This window comes from Ranitomeya imitator, chromosome 10 (assembly GCF_032444005.1).
Source record: "Ranitomeya imitator isolate aRanImi1 chromosome 10, aRanImi1.pri, whole genome shotgun sequence".
Lineage (NCBI taxonomy): Eukaryota > Metazoa > Chordata > Amphibia > Anura > Dendrobatidae > Ranitomeya > Ranitomeya imitator.
This window is the reverse complement of record NC_091291.1, coordinates 139,043,694-139,063,126: the sequence shown is the minus strand read 5'-3', so window position 1 is coordinate 139,063,126 and position 19,433 is coordinate 139,043,694. Positions and strand designations below refer to the sequence as shown.

The 19,433-nt window shown below is 50.7% G+C and overlaps 1 protein-coding gene across 1 annotated transcript in view; it reads left to right on the top strand.

Annotated features, from left to right (window-relative positions):
- The first annotated feature begins 19 nt into the window (after positions 1 to 19).
- PEX14 (peroxisomal biogenesis factor 14) overlaps positions 20 to 19,433 on the top strand; it is a 99,509-nt gene continuing 80,095 nt past the window's right edge. Inside the window, exons 1-2 of the mRNA XM_069742526.1 lie at positions 20 to 152; positions 8,627 to 8,674. Of these exons, the coding sequence (XP_069598627.1) occupies positions 117 to 152; positions 8,627 to 8,674 (84 nt within the window). The 5' untranslated portion in view covers positions 20 to 116. The remainder of the gene's footprint in view (positions 153 to 8,626; positions 8,675 to 19,433) is intronic.

Here is a 19,433-nt window from a genome sequence, read left to right as displayed (position 1 = left end):
GTCCGAAGTATAAAGTGTGAGCCTGGATGAGGAGACTCGAGGATCGACTATCGGGCCTGACTGAGCGCGGCCGGTGATGGTGTGCGCTCTGCGCTCGGCTGCTCGGGGCTGGGAAAATGGCCTCCTCGGATCAGGCTGAGCCTCCTGTGCAGGTGAGCGCGGGGTCTGTCCTGGGGGGCGGTCAGCGGGCCGGGGGTCCTGTCACTGCTGCCCCCGGGGGGATGGAGGGAGGCCGGCGCCTGTCACCCCCACACACGGCCCGAGCCCCCTCCCCGGTTATATCACCCCTGTGTAATGTGCCCCTGAGCCCCCTCCTCTATTATATCACCCCCTGTGTAATGTGCCCCTGAGCCCCCTCCTCTATTATATCACCCCCTGTGTAATGTGCCCCTGAGCCCCCTCCTCTATTATATCACCCCCTGTGTAATGTGCCCCTGAGCCCCCTCCTCTATTATATCACCCCCTGTGTAATGTGCCCCTGAGCCCCCTCCTCTATTATATCACCCCCTGTGTAATGTGCCCCTGAGCCCCCTCCCCGGTTATATCACCCCCTGTGTAATGTGCCCCTGAGCCCCCTCCTCTATTATATCACCCCCTGTATAATGTGCCCCTGAGCCCCCTCCTCTATTATATCACCCCCTGTGTAATGTGCCCCTGTGCCCCCTCCTCTATTATATCACCCCCTGTGTAATGTGCCCCTGAGCCCCCTCCCCGGTTATATCACCCCCTGTGTAATGTGCCCCTGAGCCCCCTCCTCTATTATATCACCCCCTGTGTAATGTGCCCCTGAGCCCCCTCCTCTATTATATCACCCCCTGTGTAATGTGCCCCTGAGCCCCCTCCTCTATTATATCACCCCCTGTATAATGTGCCCCTGAGCCCCCTCCTCTATTATATCACCCCCTGTGTAATGTGCCCCTGAGCCCCCTCCTCTATTATATCACCCCCTGTGTAATGTGCCCCTGAGCCCCCTCCTCTATTATATCACCCCCTGTGTAATGTGCCCCTGAGCCCCCTCCTCTATTATATCACCCCCTGTGTAATGTGCCCCTGAGCCCCCTCCTCAATTATATCACCCCCTGTATAATGTGCCCCCGAGCCCCCTCCTCTATTATATCACCCCCTGTGTAATGTGCCCCTGTGCCCCCTCCTCTATTATATCACCCCCTGTGTAATGTGCCCCTGTGCCCCCTCCTCTATTATATCACCCCCTGTGTAATGTGCCCCCTCCTCTATTATATCACCCCCTGTGTAATGTGCCCCTGTGCCCCCTCCTCTATTATATCACCCCCTGTGTAATGTGCCCCCTCCTCTATTATATCACCCCCTGTGTAATGTGCCCCCTCCTCTATTATATCACCCCCTGTGTAATGTGCCCCCTCCTCTATTATATCACCCCCTGTGTAATGTGCCCCCTCCGCTATTATATCACCCCCTGTGTAATGTGCCCCCTCCTCTATTATATCACCCCCTGTGTAATGTGCCCCTGTGCCCCCTCCTCTATTATATCACCCCCTGTGTAATGTGCCCCTGTGCCCCCTCCTCGGTTATATCACCCCCTGTGTAATGTGCCCCTGAGCCCCCTCCTCTGTTATATCACCCCCTGTGTAATGTGCCCCTGAGCCCCCTCCTCTGTTATATCACCCCCTGTGTAATGTGCCCGTGCCCCCTCCTCTATTATATCACCCCCTGTGTAATGTGCCCCTGAGCCCCCTCCTCTGTTATATCACCCCCTGTGTAATGTGCCCCTGAGCCCCCTCCTCTGTTATATCACCCCCTGTGTAATGTGCCCCTGAGCCCCCTCCTCTGTTATATCACCCCCTGTATAATGTGCCCCTGAGCCCCCTCCTCGGTTATATCACCCCCTGTGTAATGTGCCCCCTCCTCTATTATATCACCCCCTGTGTAATGTGCCCCTGTGCCCCCTCCTCTATTATATCACCCCCTGTGTAATGTGCCCCCTCCTCTATTATATCACCCCCTGTGTAATGTGCCCCTGTGCCCCCTCCTCTATTATATCACCCCCTGTGTAATGTGCCCCCTCCTCTATTATATCACCCCCTGTGTAATGTGCCCCTGTGCCCCCTCCTCTATTATATCACCCCCTGTGTAATGTGCCCCTTCCTCTATTATATCACCCCCTGTGTAATGTGCCCCTGTGCCCCCTCCTCTATTATATCACCCCCTGTGTAATGTGCCCCCTCCTCTATTATATCACCCCCTGTGTAATGTGCCCCCTCCTCTATTATATCACCCCCTGTGTAATGTGCCCCCTCCTCTATTATATCACCCCCTGTGTAATGTGCCCCTGTGCCCCCTCCTCTATTATATCACCCCCTGTGTAATGTGCCCCCTCCTCTATTATATCACCCCCTGTGTAATGTGCCCCCTCCTCTCTTATATCACCCCCTGTGTAATGTGCCCCCTCCTCTATTATATCACCCCCTGTGTAATGTGCCCCTATGTCCCCTCCTCGGTTATATCACCCCCTGTGTAATGTGCCCCTGAGCCCCCTCCTCTGTTATATCACCCCCTGTGTAATGTGCCCCTGAGCCCCCTCCCCGGTTATATCACCCCCTGTGTAATGTGCCCCTGAGCCCCCTCCTCTGTTATATCACCCCCTGTGTAATGTGCCCCTGAGCCCCCTCCTCGGTTATATCACCCCCTGTGTAATGTGCCCCCTCCTCTATTATATCACCCCCTGTGTAATGTGCCCCTGAGCCCCCTCCTCGGTTATATCACCCCCTGTGTAATGTGCCCCTGAGCCCCCTCCTCTATTATATCACCCCCTGTATAATGTGCCCCTGAGCCCCCTCCTCTATTATATCACCCCCTGTGTAATGTGCCCCAGAGCCCCCTCCTCGGTTATATCACCCCCTGTGTAATGTGCCTCCTCCTCTATTATATCACCCCCTGTGTAATGTGCCCCTGAGCCCCCTCCTCTGTTATATCACCCCCTGTGTAATGTGCCCCTGAGCCCCCTCCCCGGTTATATCACCCCCTGTGTAATGTGCCCCTGAGCCCCCTCCTCGGTTATATCACCCCCTGTGTAATGTGCCCCTGAGCCCCCTCCTCGGTTATATCACCCCCTGTGTAATGTGCCCCTGTGCCGCCTCCTCTATTATATCACCCCCTGTGTAATGTGCCCCTGAGCCCCCTCCCCGGTTATATCACCCCCTGTGTAATGTGCCCCTGAGCCCCCTCCCCAGTTATATCACCCCCTGTGTAATGTGCCCCCTCCTCTATTATATCACCCCCTGTGTAATGTGCCCCTGTGCCCCCTCCTCTATTATATCACCCCCTGTGTAATGTGCCCCCTCCTCTATTACATCACCCCCTGTGTAATGTGCCCCCTCCTCTATTATATCACCCCCTGTGTAATGTGCCCCCCTCCTCTATTATATCACCCCCTGTGTAATGTGCCCCCTCCTCTATTATATCACCCCCTGTGTAATGTGCCCCCTCCTCTATTATATCACCCCCTGTGTAATGTGCCCCCTCCTCTATTATATCACCCCCTGTGTAATGTGCCCCTGTGCCCCCTCCTCTATTATATCACCCCCTGTGTAATGTGCCCCTGTGCCCCCTCCTCGGTTATATCACCCCCTATGTAATGTGCCCCTGAGCCCCCTCCTCTGTTATATCACCCCCTGTGTAATGTGCCCGTGCCCCCTCCTCTATTATATCACCCCCTGTGTAATGTGCCCCTGAGCCCCCTCCTCTATTATATCACCCCCTGTGTAATGTGCCCCTGAGCCCCCTCCTCTGTTATATCACCCCCTGTGTAATGTGCCCCTGAGCCCCCTCCTCTGTTATATCACCCCCTGTGTAATGTGCCCCTGAGCCCCCTCCTCTGTTATATCACCCCCTGTATAATGTGCCCCTGAGCCCCCTCCTCGGTTATATCACCCCCTGTGTAATGTGCCCCCTCCTCTATTATATCACCCCCTGTGTAATGTGCCCCTGTGCCCCCTCCTCTATTATATCACCCCCTGTGTAATGTGCCCCCTCCTCTATTATATCACCCCCTGTGTAATGTGCCCCTGTGCCCCCTCCTCTATTATATCACCCCCTGTGTAATGTGCCCCCTCCTCTATTATATCACCCCCTGTGTAATGTGCCCCTGTGCCCCCTCCTCTATTATATCACCCCCTGTGTAATGTGCCCCTTCCTCTATTATATCACCCCCTGTGTAATGTGCCCCTGTGCCCCCTCCTCTATTATATCACCCCCTGTGTAATGTGCCCCCTCCTCTATTATATCACCCCCTGTGTAATGTGCCCCCTCCTCTATTATATCACCCCCTGTGTAATGTGCCCCCTCCTCTATTATATCACCCCCTGTGTAATGTGCCCCTGTGCCCCCTCCTCTATTATATCACCCCCTGTGTAATGTGCCCCCTCCTCTATTATATCACCCCCTGTGTAATGTGCCCCCTCCTCTCTTATATCACCCCCTGTGTAATGTGCCCCCTCCTCTATTATATCACCCCCTGTGTAATGTGCCCCTATGTCCCCTCCTCGGTTATATCACCCCCTGTGTAATGTGCCCCTGAGCCCCCTCCTCTGTTATATCACCCCCTGTGTAATGTGCCCCTGAGCCCCCTCCCCGGTTATATCACCCCCTGTGTAATGTGCCCCTGAGCCCCCTCCTCTGTTATATCACCCCCTGTGTAATGTGCCCCTGAGCCCCCTCCTCGGTTATATCACCCCCTGTGTAATGTGCCCCCTCCTCTATTATATCACCCCCTGTGTAATGTGCCCCTGAGCCCCCTCCTCGGTTATATCACCCCCTGTGTAATGTGCCCCTGAGCCCCCTCCTCTATTATATCACCCCCTGTATAATGTGCCCCTGAGCCCCCTCCTCTATTATATCACCCCCTGTGTAATGTGCCCCAGAGCCCCCTCCTCGGTTATATCACCCCCTGTGTAATGTGCCTCCTCCTCTATTATATCACCCCCTGTGTAATGTGCCCCTGAGCCCCCTCCTCTGTTATATCACCCCCTGTGTAATGTGCCCCTGAGCCCCCTCCCCGGTTATATCACCCCCTGTGTAATGTGCCCCTGAGCCCCCTCCTCGGTTATATCACCCCCTGTGTAATGTGCCCCTGAGCCCCCTCCTCTGTTATATCACCCCCTGTGTAATGTGCCCCCGAGCCCCCTCCTCTATTATATCACCCCCTGTGTAATGTGCCCCTGAGCCCCCTCCCCGGTTATATCACCCCCTGTGTAATGTGCCGCTGAGCCCCCTCCTCTGTTATATCACCCCCTGTGTAATGTGCCCCTGAGCCCCCTCCTCTATTATATCACCCCCTGTGTAATGTGCCCCTGAGCCCCCTCCTCTGTTATATCACCCCCTGTATAATGTGCCCCTGAGCCCCCTCCTCGGTTATATCACCCCCTGTGTAATGTGCCCCAGAGCCCCCTCCTCGGTTATATCACCCCCTGTGTAATGTGCCCCCTCCTCTATTATATCACCCCCTGTGTAATGTGCCCCTGAGCCCCCTCCTCGGTTATATCACCCCCTGTGTAATGTGCCCCTGAGCCCCCTCCTCTATTATATCACCCCCTGTGTAATGTGCCCCTGAGCCCCCTCCTCTATTATATCACCCCCTGTGTAATGTGCCCCTGAGCCCCCTCCTCTATTATATCACCCCCTGTGTAATGTGCCCCTGAGCCCCCTCCTCTATTATATCACCCCCTGTGTAATGTGCCCCTGAGCCCCCTCCTCTGTTATATCACCCCCTGTGTAATGTGCCCCTGAGCCCCCTCCCCGGTTATATCACCCCCTGTGTAATGTGCCCCTGAGCCCCCTCCTCGGTTATATCACCCCCTGTGTAATGTGCCCCTGAGCCCCCTCCTCGGTTATATCACCCCCTGTGTAATGTGCCCCTGTGCCCCCTCCTCTGTTATATCACCCCCTGTGTAATGTGCCCCTGAGCCCCCTCCTCTATTATATCACCCCCTGTGTAATGTGCCCCTGAGCCCCCTCCTCGGTTATATCACCCCCTGTGTAATGTGCCCCTGTGCCCCCTCCTCTGTTATATCACCCCCTGTGTAATGTGCCCCTGAGCCCCCTCCTTTATTATATCACCCCCTGTGTAATGTGCCCCTGAGCCCCCTCCTCTGTTATATCACCCCCTGTATAATGTGCCCCTGAGCCCCCTCCTCGGTTATATCACCCCCTGTGTAATGTGCCCCAGAGCCCCCTCCTCGGTTATATCACCCCCTGTGTAATGTGCCCCCTCCTCTATTATATCACCCCCTGTGTAATGTGCCCCTGAGCCCCCTCCTCGGTTATATCACCCCCTGTGTAATGTGCCCCTGAGCCCCCTCCTCGGTTATATCACCCCCTGTGTAATGTGCCCCTGAGCCCCCTCCTCGGTTATATCACCCCCTGTGTAATGTGCCCCTGTGCCCCTTCCTCGGTTATATCACCCCCTGTGTAATGTGCCCCTGTGCCCCCTCCTCGGTTATATCACCCCCTGTGTAATGTGCCCCTGTGCCCCCTCCTCTGTTATATCACCCCCTGTGTAATGTGCCCCTGAGCCCCCTCCTCTATTATATCACCCCCTGTGTAATGTGCCCCTGTGCCCCCTCCTCGGTTATATCACCCCCTGTGTAATGTGCCCCTGTGCCCCCTCCTCTGTTATATCACCCCTTGTGTAATGTGCCCCTGAGCCCCCTCCCCGGTTATATCACCCCCTGTGTAATGTGCCCCTGAGCCCCCTCCTCGGTTATATCACCCCCTGTGTAATGTGCCCCTGTGCCCCCTCCTCTGTTATATCACCCCCTGTATATTGTGCCCCTGAGCCCCCTCCTCTATTATATCACCCCCTGTATATTGTGCCCCTGAGCCCCCTCCTCTATTATATCACCCCCTGTATAATGTGCCCCTGAGCCCCCTCCCCGGTTATATCACCCCTTGTGTAATGTGCCCCTGAGCCCCCTCCCCGGTTACATTACCCCCTGTGTAATGTGCCCCTGAGCCCCCTCCTCTATTATATCACCCCCTGTGTAATGTGCCCCTGAGCCCCCTCCTCTATTATATCACCCCCTGTGTAATGTGCCCCTGAGCCCCCTCCCCGGTTACATCACCCCCTGTGTAATGTGCCCCTGAGCCCCCTCCTCTATTATATCACCCCCTGTGTAATGTGCCCCCTCCTCTATTATATCACCCCCTGTGTAATGTGCCCCTGAGCCCCCTCCTCGGTTATATCACCTCCTGTATAATGTGCCCCTGAGCCCCCTCCTCGATTATATTACCCCCTGTATAATGTGCCCCCTCCTCGGTTATATCACCCCCTGTGTAATGTGCCCCTGTGCCCCCTCCTCGGTTATATCACCCCCATAATGAGCTTCTGAGTCTCCTCCTCGGTTATATTCCCCCCTATAATGAGCCCCTGAGCCCCCTCCCCGGTTATATCACCCCCTATAATGAGCCGCTCCTTGGTTTTATTACCCCCTCTATAGTGAGCCCCCTCCTCAGTATTATTATTCCCTGTATAATTCGCCCTTGGTAGCTCTGCAGTGTACATCTGCTGCAGGGGGGTTTTTGGGGCCCCTCTAAGACATCTTTTTAGTGGGGTATCTATCTCTTTTACAGATTTAATCCATTGTCTTCATTTTCTCCGTTTTCTCCCCTCCTCCGTTCTTTGCCTTGGGGTCTGCTGTGACTCCTCCGTGTCCCCCACCTCCATCCTCTCCTCAGATGAGATGTTTGCCCTCTTGCATCACACGGACATTGTACCTTCAGACTCCTCCGGCTTTGTCCTTTGACCCTCATTACCCTCCCGCCCCCTGTGGTGCAGCCTAATGCTACAGAAATACATGCATTAAAGGGATTGTCCAGGATGAGACATTATAGGCGGCTGTTGTTAAGAGCTGGTGCCACCTCTGACCGTGGGTTGTCAGGTTCTGCAACTCTGCTTTTTGGAAATGAATGGAACTGCGATAGCACAGAAGCCCTGATCGGGGTTTATTAGAGAAGGCAGCCTTGTTATTTTATAATCTTAGACATCCCCTTTAAATATAAAGATCGTTGTAAACTGGGCATATTTTACAATAAGTGTTCTGCACGTTCAGCTATGGTTTATTTCACAATCCCTGTTTGCTGTCAGTGAATAATAACCTGTTTCTTCCTAACCTCCGGCCCAGTCTGTGCAGGTCACAGTCCATCACGTCTGACATTCACGGACCTATATAAGACGTTTGTGTCTGGAGACCCCCGGGCTGTGCTCGGACCATCCATGTTGGACGTGTGAAGTTGGCATTATGCAGCTTACCTGCGCTGATACATTGAAGCAAACTCTGGACAAATGAGATATTGCACCTAGAAGATTTGTCTACATTGTCTGCAATTGTAACAAACTCTCAGCTCTACAAAATATCAGGCCTTTTTCATCTCGGGATGTAAGAAACATATTCTTCACTGACAGCAAGCGGCTGTTTTGAAAATGTTGGGAAATGGCGTCACACAATATATTAGGAAGTTCTGAGACTAATGTCACCATTCCGTCAGCCATGAAGGGTGAGGTGTATCTGGAGATCAGCGGCGCTGGGGCAATAAGCTGCTGATCTCCCATTTCTGAGGCTCTGATTGGATGATTTTCTTTTCTTGTCTGTAGAGCGGATCCCTGCTGGGAATTGAGAAGCGAGTTCCCCGGGAGCAGCTGGTGAGTGACGGGGAGCGCAGCTCCTGAGATATTGGGAGTCTGTCAGTTCTTCTGTTACTGTTCTGTGCTCGTGATTTACCTGTTCAGTCATAAGAGTCGTTTATATGTAAAGTTATGGAAATGATGTAGAATCTATATAAAGTTGACTCTTGTAACATGAGACACCGCCAGGACTTCTTATTTCATGGCATTGTCGGGTCCCAGATGTGGGGACTGTGCATTTCTGTAAATTATGACTTCGCACCAGTTTTTCCTGTTGCATCATATAAACTCTGACGCTGCGGCCTGAAAAGTCAGACTTTCCAAAAAAGATATTTTGATAGAGCTATAACTATGACCACAATGAACCGATGTTTCCGTATGTACTAGGAGAATATTCACCCCTCAAGGAATTATACATTACTGATCCTGAGTTACATCCTGTATTATACTCCAGAGCTGCACTCACTATTCTGCTGGTGCAGTCACTGTGTACATACATTACATTACTGATCCTGAGTTACATCCGGTATTATACTCCGGAGCTGCACTCGCTATTCTGCTGGTGCAGTCACTGTGTACATACATTACATTACTGATCCTGAGTTACATCCTGTATTATACCCCAGAGCTGCACTCACTATTCTGCTGGTGCAGTCACAGTGTACATACATTACATTACTGATCCTGAGTTACCTCCTGTATTATACTCCAGAGCTGCACTCACTATTCTGCTGGTGCAGTCACTGTGTACATACATTACATTACTGATCCTGAGTTACCTCCTGTATTATACTCCAGAGCTGCACTCACTATTCTGCTGGTGCAGTCACTGGGTACATACATTACACTACAGATCCTGAGTTACATCCTGTATTATACCCCAGAGCTGCACTTGCTATTCTGCTGGTGCAGTCACTGTGTACATACATTACAATATTGATCCTGAGTTACATCCTGTATTATACCCCAGAGCTGCACTTGCTATTCTGCTGGTGCAGTCACTGTGTACATACATTACATTACTGATCCTGAGTTACAGCCTGTATTATACCCCAGAGCTGCACTCACTATTCTGCTGGTGCAGTCACTGTGTACATACATTATATTACTGATCCTGAGTTACATCCTGTATTATACCCCAGAGCTGCACTCACTATTCTGCTGGTGCAGTCACTGTGTACATACATTACATTACTGATCCTGAATTACATCCTGTATTATACTCCAGAGCTGCACTCGCTATTCTGCTGGTGCAGTCACTGTGTACATACATTACAATATTGATCCTGAGTTACATCCAGTATTATACTCCAGAGCTGCACTCGCTATTCTGCTGGTGCAGTCACTGTGTACATACATTACAATATTGATCCTGAGTTACATCCAGTATTATACTCCAGAGCTGCACTCACTATTCTGCTGGTGCAGTCACTGTGTACATACATTACATTACTGATCCTGAGTTACATCCGGTATTATACTCCAGAGCTGCACTCACCATTCTGCTGGTAGGGTTGCAATCATCACATCACAGTACAAGCGCCTTGTTGCTCTAGACTCCAGCTCCCAGAAAATATATAGAAAGTAATGAGCGCTGCCAATTTTTCCAGAATTTGTAATAAGTACTTTTAAATTGTAATGACTTTTCTTCACATCTTTCCTTGTACTCCAGAGCTGCACTCACAATTCTTCTTACTTCTCAGTCTCTGTATTACCTGTGTTCAGTGTCTGCGCGTTGATTACTCTGGATAACATAAATGTTTCCTCGTCGGTTACATCTACACTCTAACTATAAAATGGTTTCAGTGGTGAAGATGCTCAAACATTGTCCCCATAAATCTTTACTGTGCTGAAAAGTCAGCGGTGAGCGGAGCTCGGCGACGTGTGGTCTCCCCGCTGAGCTCGGCGACGTGTGGTCTCCCCGCTGAGCTCGGCGACGTGTGGTCTCCCCGCTGAGCTCGGCGACGTGTGGTCTCCCCGCTGAGCTCGGCGACGTGTGGTCTCCCCGCTGAGCTCGGCGACGTGTGGTCTCCCCGCTGAGCTCGGCGACGTGTGGTCTCCCCGCTGAGCTCGGCGACGTGTGGTCTCCCCGCTGAGCTCGGCGACGTGTGGTCTCCCCGCTGAGCTCGGCGACGTGTGGTCTCCCCGCGGAGCCCGGCGACGTGTGGTCTCCCGGCGGAGCTCGGCGACGTGGGATCTCCCCGCGGAGCTTGGCGACGTGCGGTCTCCCCGCGGAGCTTGGCGACGTGCGGTCTCCCCGCGGAGCTTGGCGACGTGCGGTCTCCCCGCGGAGCTCGGCGACGTGCGGTCTCCCCGCGGAGCTCGGCGACGTGCGGTCTCCCCGCGGAGCTCGGCGACGCGCGGTCTCCCCGCTTTTCTTCCAGCAGTTTATGGCTCTGTGCACACCATGACTTTTGGCAAACTCTGGCAAACTCGCTGACTTTTTTTCGCAGAAGACAGTTTGGGAAATGTGGTCATTTTTTTTTTTTTCCCAGTAATTTCTTTAGAATTTTGCTGATGGTTTCGGTCTCTGGACTTTCTTGGGAGTTTTTTCCCTTTGGTTTTAATGAGCACCAGTCGTTATACATAGAAATGCGGATGTTCATTCTTTGGGCATTTTTTATTTATTTTTTAATTTAAGTTGGTTTACACATCAAAATCTGCTTGAGAAAACCGTTGTGTGCACAAAGCCTTGTAGAGTGTTGGTTCCCTTGTCAGGAGCTGTCTTTTCTTGTGGTAGACATGTTGGTGCTTTCAGAAAAGGATGAAGATCCATACGCTCATCATTACATTTCTTTAAAGGGATTGCTTTCCTGTGCTGGTTTTGGTGCTTCTGGGGTTAACTCCAAACTGATTTGGTCTCCTTCCCCTTCTGGCAGCTTAGTCCAGTCCCATTTAGTGCCCCCTCCAGAAGAAATGCCCGGAGTTAGTGCTGTGCTTTCCTTGACGAGCAGGGCAGGAAGTTATTTCTATTTGCTTCCCATCAGTGAGCAGAGGGTCCGTATACAGAGACTGGCTGTGGGGGTCACTGAATATGTGCGTCCACCAGAACCTTACATGTTGTGTGTTGCTATACTCTGAACACCAGGTGGCGCCATATTATGATGAAATTTGCCACTTTTTTTTTTCTACAGTCAAACAAATATTGCAAGTCTTCTGTTTAGTGTTAGGAGAACTCCGGTAACAAATTATAGACTTCGAGGGGTTGTTCAGGCTATAGACTCAGTCTGTGTGTCTCAGTACTGGGGAATCCTGTGAGCGTGCACGCCGTATGCTGTCGCCATTCTAAAGCGTGCAGTCAGTGTCACTCCTGGACAATCCCTTTAATTCCTACTCGCAACTAGGAATAAGGCTACTTTCACACTGGCGTTTTTTGCCAGACGTCGCAATGCGTCGTTTATGGCAAAAAACGCATCCTGCAAAGTTGTTTGCAGGATGCGTTTTTGCCCCATAGATTAACATTAGCGACGCATTGCGACGCTTTGCCACACGTCGCAACCGTCGTGCGACGGTTGCGCCGTCTTGTGGCGGACCGCCGGGAGCAAAAAACGTTATGTAATGTTTTTTGCTCCTGACGGACCGCTTTTTCCGACCGCGCATGCGCGGCCGGAACTCCGCCCCCACCTCCCCGCACCTCACAATGGGGCAGCGGATGCGCCGGAGAATGCATCCGCTGCACCCATTGTGCAGTGCGTCAAACGCTAGCGTCGGAATCTCTGCCCGACGCATTGCGACGGGGAGATTCCGACACTAGTGTGAAAGTAGCCTAAGACTCATCGCTGATGGTGTACGATGCGCTGATCACATCTGCTTCTATCGTGCCCCATTGTCTTACAATAACTCCACTATAAGTTCTGCTCTTGCATTGTGGCTTCCAAGGTTTTGAGTGGCGAGAACGAGTCTACGTGTTTCTCTGTTTTTGAAGGAGACTGAAGTGTCGAAATAAATGCAGGGAAAGTTTTCTAAAGCCGATCCGGTCACATGTGCTTAGGAAAGAGTCAAATAAATAGACTTTAAATGCGTCTCCTTATCTCAGTGCTTGTGAAAGGGATAATCCCTTATTAAATGAGTAAAATTGCAAGAAGTAAAAATAAACAACTGTGCAATTTACTTCCCATTGAAATTCCTCTCTGTTCTCAACAACGGAGTCATATTTTTTTTTTTTTTTGTATTGCTCGTTACTTGGGGAACCGGCCACCTCTGCAGTCTAAGGCTATGTGCACATGATGCGGATTTGCTGCGGATCCACATTACATTACTGATTCTGAGTTACATCCTGTATTATACCCCAGAGCTGCACTCACTATTCTGCTGGTGCAGTCACTGTGTACATACATTACATTACTGATCCTGAGTTACATCCTGTATTATCCTCCAGAGCTGCACTCACTATTCTGCTGGTGCAGTCATTGTGCACATACATTACATTACTGTTCCTGAGTTACATCCTGCATTATCCTCCAGAGCTGCACTCACTATTCTGCTGGTGCAGTCACTGTGTACATACATTACTGATCCTGAGTTACATCCTGTATTATACCCCAGAGCTGCACTCACTATTCTGCTGGTGCAGTCACTGTGTACATACATTACATTACTGATCCTGAGTTACATCCTGTATTATCCTCCAGAGCTGCACTCACTATTCTGCTGGTGCAGTCACTGTGTACATACATTACTGATCCTGAGTTACATCCTGTATTATACCCCAGAGCTGCACTCACTATTCTGCTGGTGCAGTCACTGTGTACATACATTACTTTACTGATCCTGAGTTGCATCCTGTATTATACCTCAGAGCTGCACTCACTATTCTGCTGGTGCAGTCACTGTGTACATACATTACATTACTGATCCTGAGTTACCTCCTGTATTATACCCCAGAGCTGCACTCACTATTCTGCTGGTGCAGTCACTGTGTACATACATTACTGATCCTGAGTTACCTCCTGTATTATACTCCAGAGCTGCACTCACTATTCTGCTGGTGCAGTCACTGTGTACATACATTACATTACTGATCCTGAATTACATCCTGTATTATACTCCAGAGCTGCACTCACTATTCTGCTGGTGCAGTCACTGTGTACATACATTACAATATTGATCCTGAGTTACATCCTGTATTATACTCCAGAGCTGCACTCACTATTCTGCTGGTGCAGTCACTGTGTACATACATTACTGATCCTGAGTTACCTCCTGTATTATACCCCAGAGCTGCACTCACTATTCTGCTGGTGCAGTTACTGTGTACATACATTACAATATTGATCCTGAGTTACATCCTGTATTATACTCCAGAGCTGCACTCACTATTCTGCTGGTGCAGTCACTGTGTACATACATTACTGATCCTGAGTTACCTCCTGTATTATACTCCAGAGCTGCACTCACTATTCTGCTGGTGCAGTCACTGTGTACATACATTACTGATCCTGAGTTACCTCCTGTATTATACTCCAGAGCTGCACTCACTATTCTGCTGGTGCAGTCACTGTGTGCATACATTACATTACTGATCCTGAGTTACCTCCTGTATTATACTCCAGAGCTGCACTCACTATTCTGCTGGTGCAGTCACTGTGTACATACATTACTGATCCTGAGTTACCTCCTGTATTATACTCCAGAGCTGCACTCACTATTCTGCTGGTGCAGTCACTGTGTGCATACATTACATTACTGATCCTGAGTTACCTCCTGTATTATACTCCAGAGCTGCACTCACTATTCTGCTGGTGCAGTCACTGTGTGCATACATTACATTACTGATCCTGAGTTACAGCCTGTATTATACTCCAGAGCTGCACTCACTATTCTGCTGGTTGTTATTGGAAGCCATCTACAGACCCATCTGGCAGCCTACACTGTGGGGAGTTGGTTTTCCGCATTAATGACTGTACTGTGGCTGCTGACTGTTCCCATGTTGCAGATGAGCAGAGCCTGTTGTCTGCAGACACTGAACAAGCAGGACTTATTAGGGACTTCCGGCTGAGTGTTGTGTACCTCGGCAGCGGTGACGTCAGTATGTCTGCTATGTCCGGTGCTGTGGTGACGTCAGTATGTCTGCTATGTCCGGTGCTGTGGTGACGTCAGTATGTCTGCTATGTCCGGTGCTGTGGTGACGTCAGTATGTCTGCTATGTCTGGTGCTGTGGTGACGTCAGTATGTCTGCTATGTCTGGTGCTGTGGTGACGTCAGTATGTCTGGTGCTGTGGTGACGTCAGTATGTCTGCTATGTCCGGTGCTGTGGTGACGTCAGTATGTCTGCTATGTCTGGTGCTGTGGTGACGTCAGTATGTCTATGTCTGGTGCTGTGGTGACGTCAGTATGTCTGCTATGTCTGGTGCTGTGGTGACGTCAGTATGTCTGCTATGTCTGGTGCTGTGGTGACGTCAGTATGTCTGCTATGTCCGGTGCTGTGGTGACGTCAGTATGTCTGCTATGTCCGGTGCTGTGGTGACGTCAGTATGTCTGCTATGTCTGGTGCTGTGGTGACATCAGTATGTCTGCTATGTCTGGTGCTGTGGTGACGTCAGTATGTCTGCTATGTCTGGTGCTGTGGTGACATCAGTATGTCTGCTATGTCTGATGCTGTGGGTCCGGTGCTTCATATATGGGGCAGGAGTTATTCCAGTAATGTATAGACATTTGGGCACAGTAAATCCCTTGTACTAGTCACATGCGTGCCCCTCTGTGCAGGAGCTGCCGGGTGCGAGGGGTTAATGGGGGTTTAGCTCTGGGTGCTCCTGGATCCCGTCTGTTTGGGTAAGGCGTCTCCGCAGCCTCCGAGCTTCTTCTCCCTTTCTTCTTGTGCCAGTCTGTGTTTACACGACCTCAGGAGATCCCGCTCCGCTCCCTGCCTCCTGCGCCACCCTGATGGCGGGTGGGGGGGCGCTGGCATCAGTGACTGCTCACCTGGGGTAATGCACAGGCAGAATATCCCGCACTGAACCTGGCTGCTCCGAGCTGGCAACAGTGTCCGACTGTACGGAAACTACAATTCCCAGCATGCCGCAGTCTGGGAACGACGCTTACAATAGCGCATGGAGCGGTCTGTGTCCATCTCCATGTCCTGGACCGACCTCCGCCGGCTAAAGAACAGAGGAGAAATGTAGAAAGGTGGAGAAAGCGTCAGTGTAGGAACCATACTGTCTGCAAAGGGCCGAAGCCTGAGGCTGCACCACTGAGCCACTCTAACCGGGACCCCCAGCAAAAACCCACACCACTGATCACACAGGTACACCCTGCCAAGGGTGCTGTCCCCAAAATCAAGTTATTCCCTAGCCAAAGAATAGGGGGATACTTGCTGATCGCTGGGGGTCCGACTGCTGGGACCCTCATGGATCTCGAGCACTGGGCTCTGCACTTGGTCAGCCTCCGATCCATTCACTGTCAATGGGGCTGCCGGAGATGGCGCCGCACCATCCTCGATCTCCAGCGGTCCCCCAGACAGTGAATGGGAGCGGAGGCTGAGCAAGTGCAGAGCCCGATGCTCAAGATCCATGAGGGTCCCAGGAGTCGGACCCCTGATCCTTTTTGTTTTTTTGGAGTAACCCTTTGCTGTCGGTGATCCATTCAGTGGTGCAGCCTCAGACATCATTGGCCCTGTAAAATCAAAGTTTCATCTCCACCTAGAAGTCAATGGCTGCAGCGATGTCCCTTTAAATCCTGTTCCAGCTCAGGTTCCACATAAGCGGACCCCCGGCCGATGGCGGCGGCTCTCCATCAGAGGGGTCTGCGGCCTGGAGACACTTAAGGTGAGATAAAAAGGAAAGAATAGAGAATGGAATATGGAATTATGCTTCCATTGCTCTTAGCGTCCAGGTCACGAGCAGAGCAGCTCCGCAGGCGCGTGTTTATATGGCGTCAATCACGTATAGGCGGAGGGTACGGGGGTGCGCTGCCTGCCGGACCCGGGGGGCTCTGCACACAGCCTGCAGATTACATGGCCGTTCCTGACGTGTATGCGTTGCTGTTATCAGCCGCACGTATTCTCTTTAAATGGGATCGATTATAATCTATAAATGTTGTGTTTTTTTTTATTTTTGAGGATCACTATAATAGTCAGATTGCAGCTATTGCGATTCTGCGTTTTTACCACTTTTTCTTCTTTTTTTGCTTCCATGTCAGTGTTTACTGTATTCTAGCATTCTATTCCTGCAGCCGACGAGCTCCGGATGTACAGCAGTGACGGTCATCGGTCAGCGCCTGGTGGGTGTTGTAGTTCTGCGCCAGCAGGAAGGTTATGGGGGCACTGGCCGGACTGGTATCGGTGCGGCCGGCATACTTTGCGGTGCTCCTTGCCGGAGCATTTTGCAGAGCGACATTTTGGAAGTCACTCTTTGTCCTTGATGTAAGCGATACCGAGCGTTTCTGTTCAATTCCAAATATTTGTGTTTGATATAAAGTCACCGGAGGCGCGGGGGAATGTTTGCCAGAACGGCGATCGCTGCGTCTTTATCGTCTGCAAAATAATTCCTACACTTCACTCTATAAATAATGACTTTACACCGGAGAGTGCGCTGTATTCTCAGCGTGCGAGCAGATCCTCCGCCACCGCTCTGCATCCTGCCGCTACACCTGCTGCCAGAGCCGCACACTTCTCTCTGCTACCAGTCAGTGAATAAAGGCTGTTGCTTATTCTTTTTTTTTTTTTTTTCATATCAGATGAAAATGGTCCGTCTGCTCATCAAAGGCCTCAAATCAGCACAAACTACATAGACTGTCGTCATCGATTAAAAAAAAAAAAAAAAAAAAAAAAGTTTTCCTGACTGGTGTAATGAATTTTCATCAATTGTGATCAAAATTCTCAGCTTTATTCAAGTTGTTTCCAAAGTTGCATGAAAGCAAAACTATGGCCGACAAGACGAGGTCCACAAGAGTCGTCGTCCTGCAATGTAGATAAGGTTTCCATTCAGTGGCGGCCGCCAGAGGTCTTGTTAATGGAGAATCGCAGCATAACGCACAGAAGAAAGATGCAGAACTATTTGTTATATAATGTCTTAATTAAATGTTTGAAATATATATATATATATATATATATGTGTATATATAATAATTTATGTGAATATTATTCTACAGTTTTTATTTTTTTATATATAGCTGAGTTACCGTACTTTAAATGGTGGGTGATAAGTGGCGCCAGGGACTAAAGGGCAATACCAGAAGCCATATGTAACACTTTTTGGGGAGAAAAAAAAATAAAGACCCTGTTTGTAATCCTGGACAGACCCACAAGTGCAAAAAATCACCTATTCCCAATAGTTAGAAGTGTTTAAAAAAGGTTAGGGAAAAGAAAATGAAAAAAAAAAGAAAAAACAAATGTGGCTGATAACAGGGAGCAGTTGCTTTCTTATGCGCAGTTAATGTACTTTAGCAACCTTTGAGTGAAGTTAACGTTGTTCTTTTTTTTGCCTAGCTGCTTTTCGGTTGTGTGGCCACTAGATGGCAGCAGAGCTTCGTCGTATTGACCTCGCAGTTCTACCATTGGGGCGATCTCGTTCCTCTCCCCAAATCCTCCACCTTCTCCGCAGACCTCGCTGCAGCCGCACAGGACAGGATAGCAGCGGCCTGCAGACTGCAAAAACTCCCCTGTGGCGACGGTTAGCTGGTTAAACTGCGGGAAGGCTGCCAGGGCGGAATGACAGCGCTTTAATGGAGCCATATTTCACGGTTCAGAGTGACGCTGACACGGTCTCTTCTCGCCATCCTATTTACCAAGTCGAATTGAGAGATCTGCGAGGTGTTTGCAGGATCGGAAGGGCCTGTTCTAGCCGCTGATTTGTAGCCCCCCGGCCCCCTGTTTGGGTATGAGCCGGGAAGCGGTCGGACGTATGTAAGTGAGCGGAATGCATGTAATGGGTCGGGAAGGTGTTCCCAATAAATTGTGTACAAACAGCGAAGCTGACACTAATGAAGCATCTTCCGCCTGCGAATACACTGTAACGAGACGCTCAGCTAATGCACAGCGAGGGGTCTCGAGCAGACATTACCTGCCGGCGAGAGGGGGCTGCCGCTTATACATGGCTCTTATTAATTCACTGGGAGCTAGTGGCCAGGCTGAGGCATGCTGAGCCTCGCACCTCCGCCCCGCTGCTATCCATAGCGCTTTATGGCCTATGCACAGGATAATCCATGGGATCCCACCTGGCTTCCGCATGTTCTGACTCTCTCCATCCACAGCGATTAGAGTGCGCTCGGCTGGTTTTGGACCTCTCATATCTGAGAATACAGCTTCACCTGTCTCCATAGAACTCTATGAGCACCAACCGTCATCTCCTGTTCACTGAAACCTCAATCCCAGAGGACAAAGAAGCAGATTTCTCATACAATGTTACAAAGCCGCTTGTTTTCAGATCTATTATTGATTTATGAAATACAAATTAATACAACGGCCTTAAAGATGGAGGGTAAAAGGTGGAACAGTCGTCTTGTTGCGACTCCTCTTTGATCCTAGATTTTGCCCAGGTTTTCTCCGTCCAGGGACACGCACAGCTTTGCACAAATCGGACGGCGTCGCCTTCCCAACCCCGACATAAACGTTCATTCTTGGAGTCTGTTCACACGCGTCGCCTTTTGTATCTTAAAATGCGTCTCAAAATCTGTGGCAGAAATAATGTGGATTTGTGACGCTGATTTGCCCCATTTAGATGATTTTTACTACGTGAATTTTCAAACTGATTTTGCTGCAAAATCCACTTAAAGAGACTCTGTCACCTGAATTTGGAGGGAACAATCTTCAGCCATGGAGGCGGGGTTTTTGGGTGTTTGA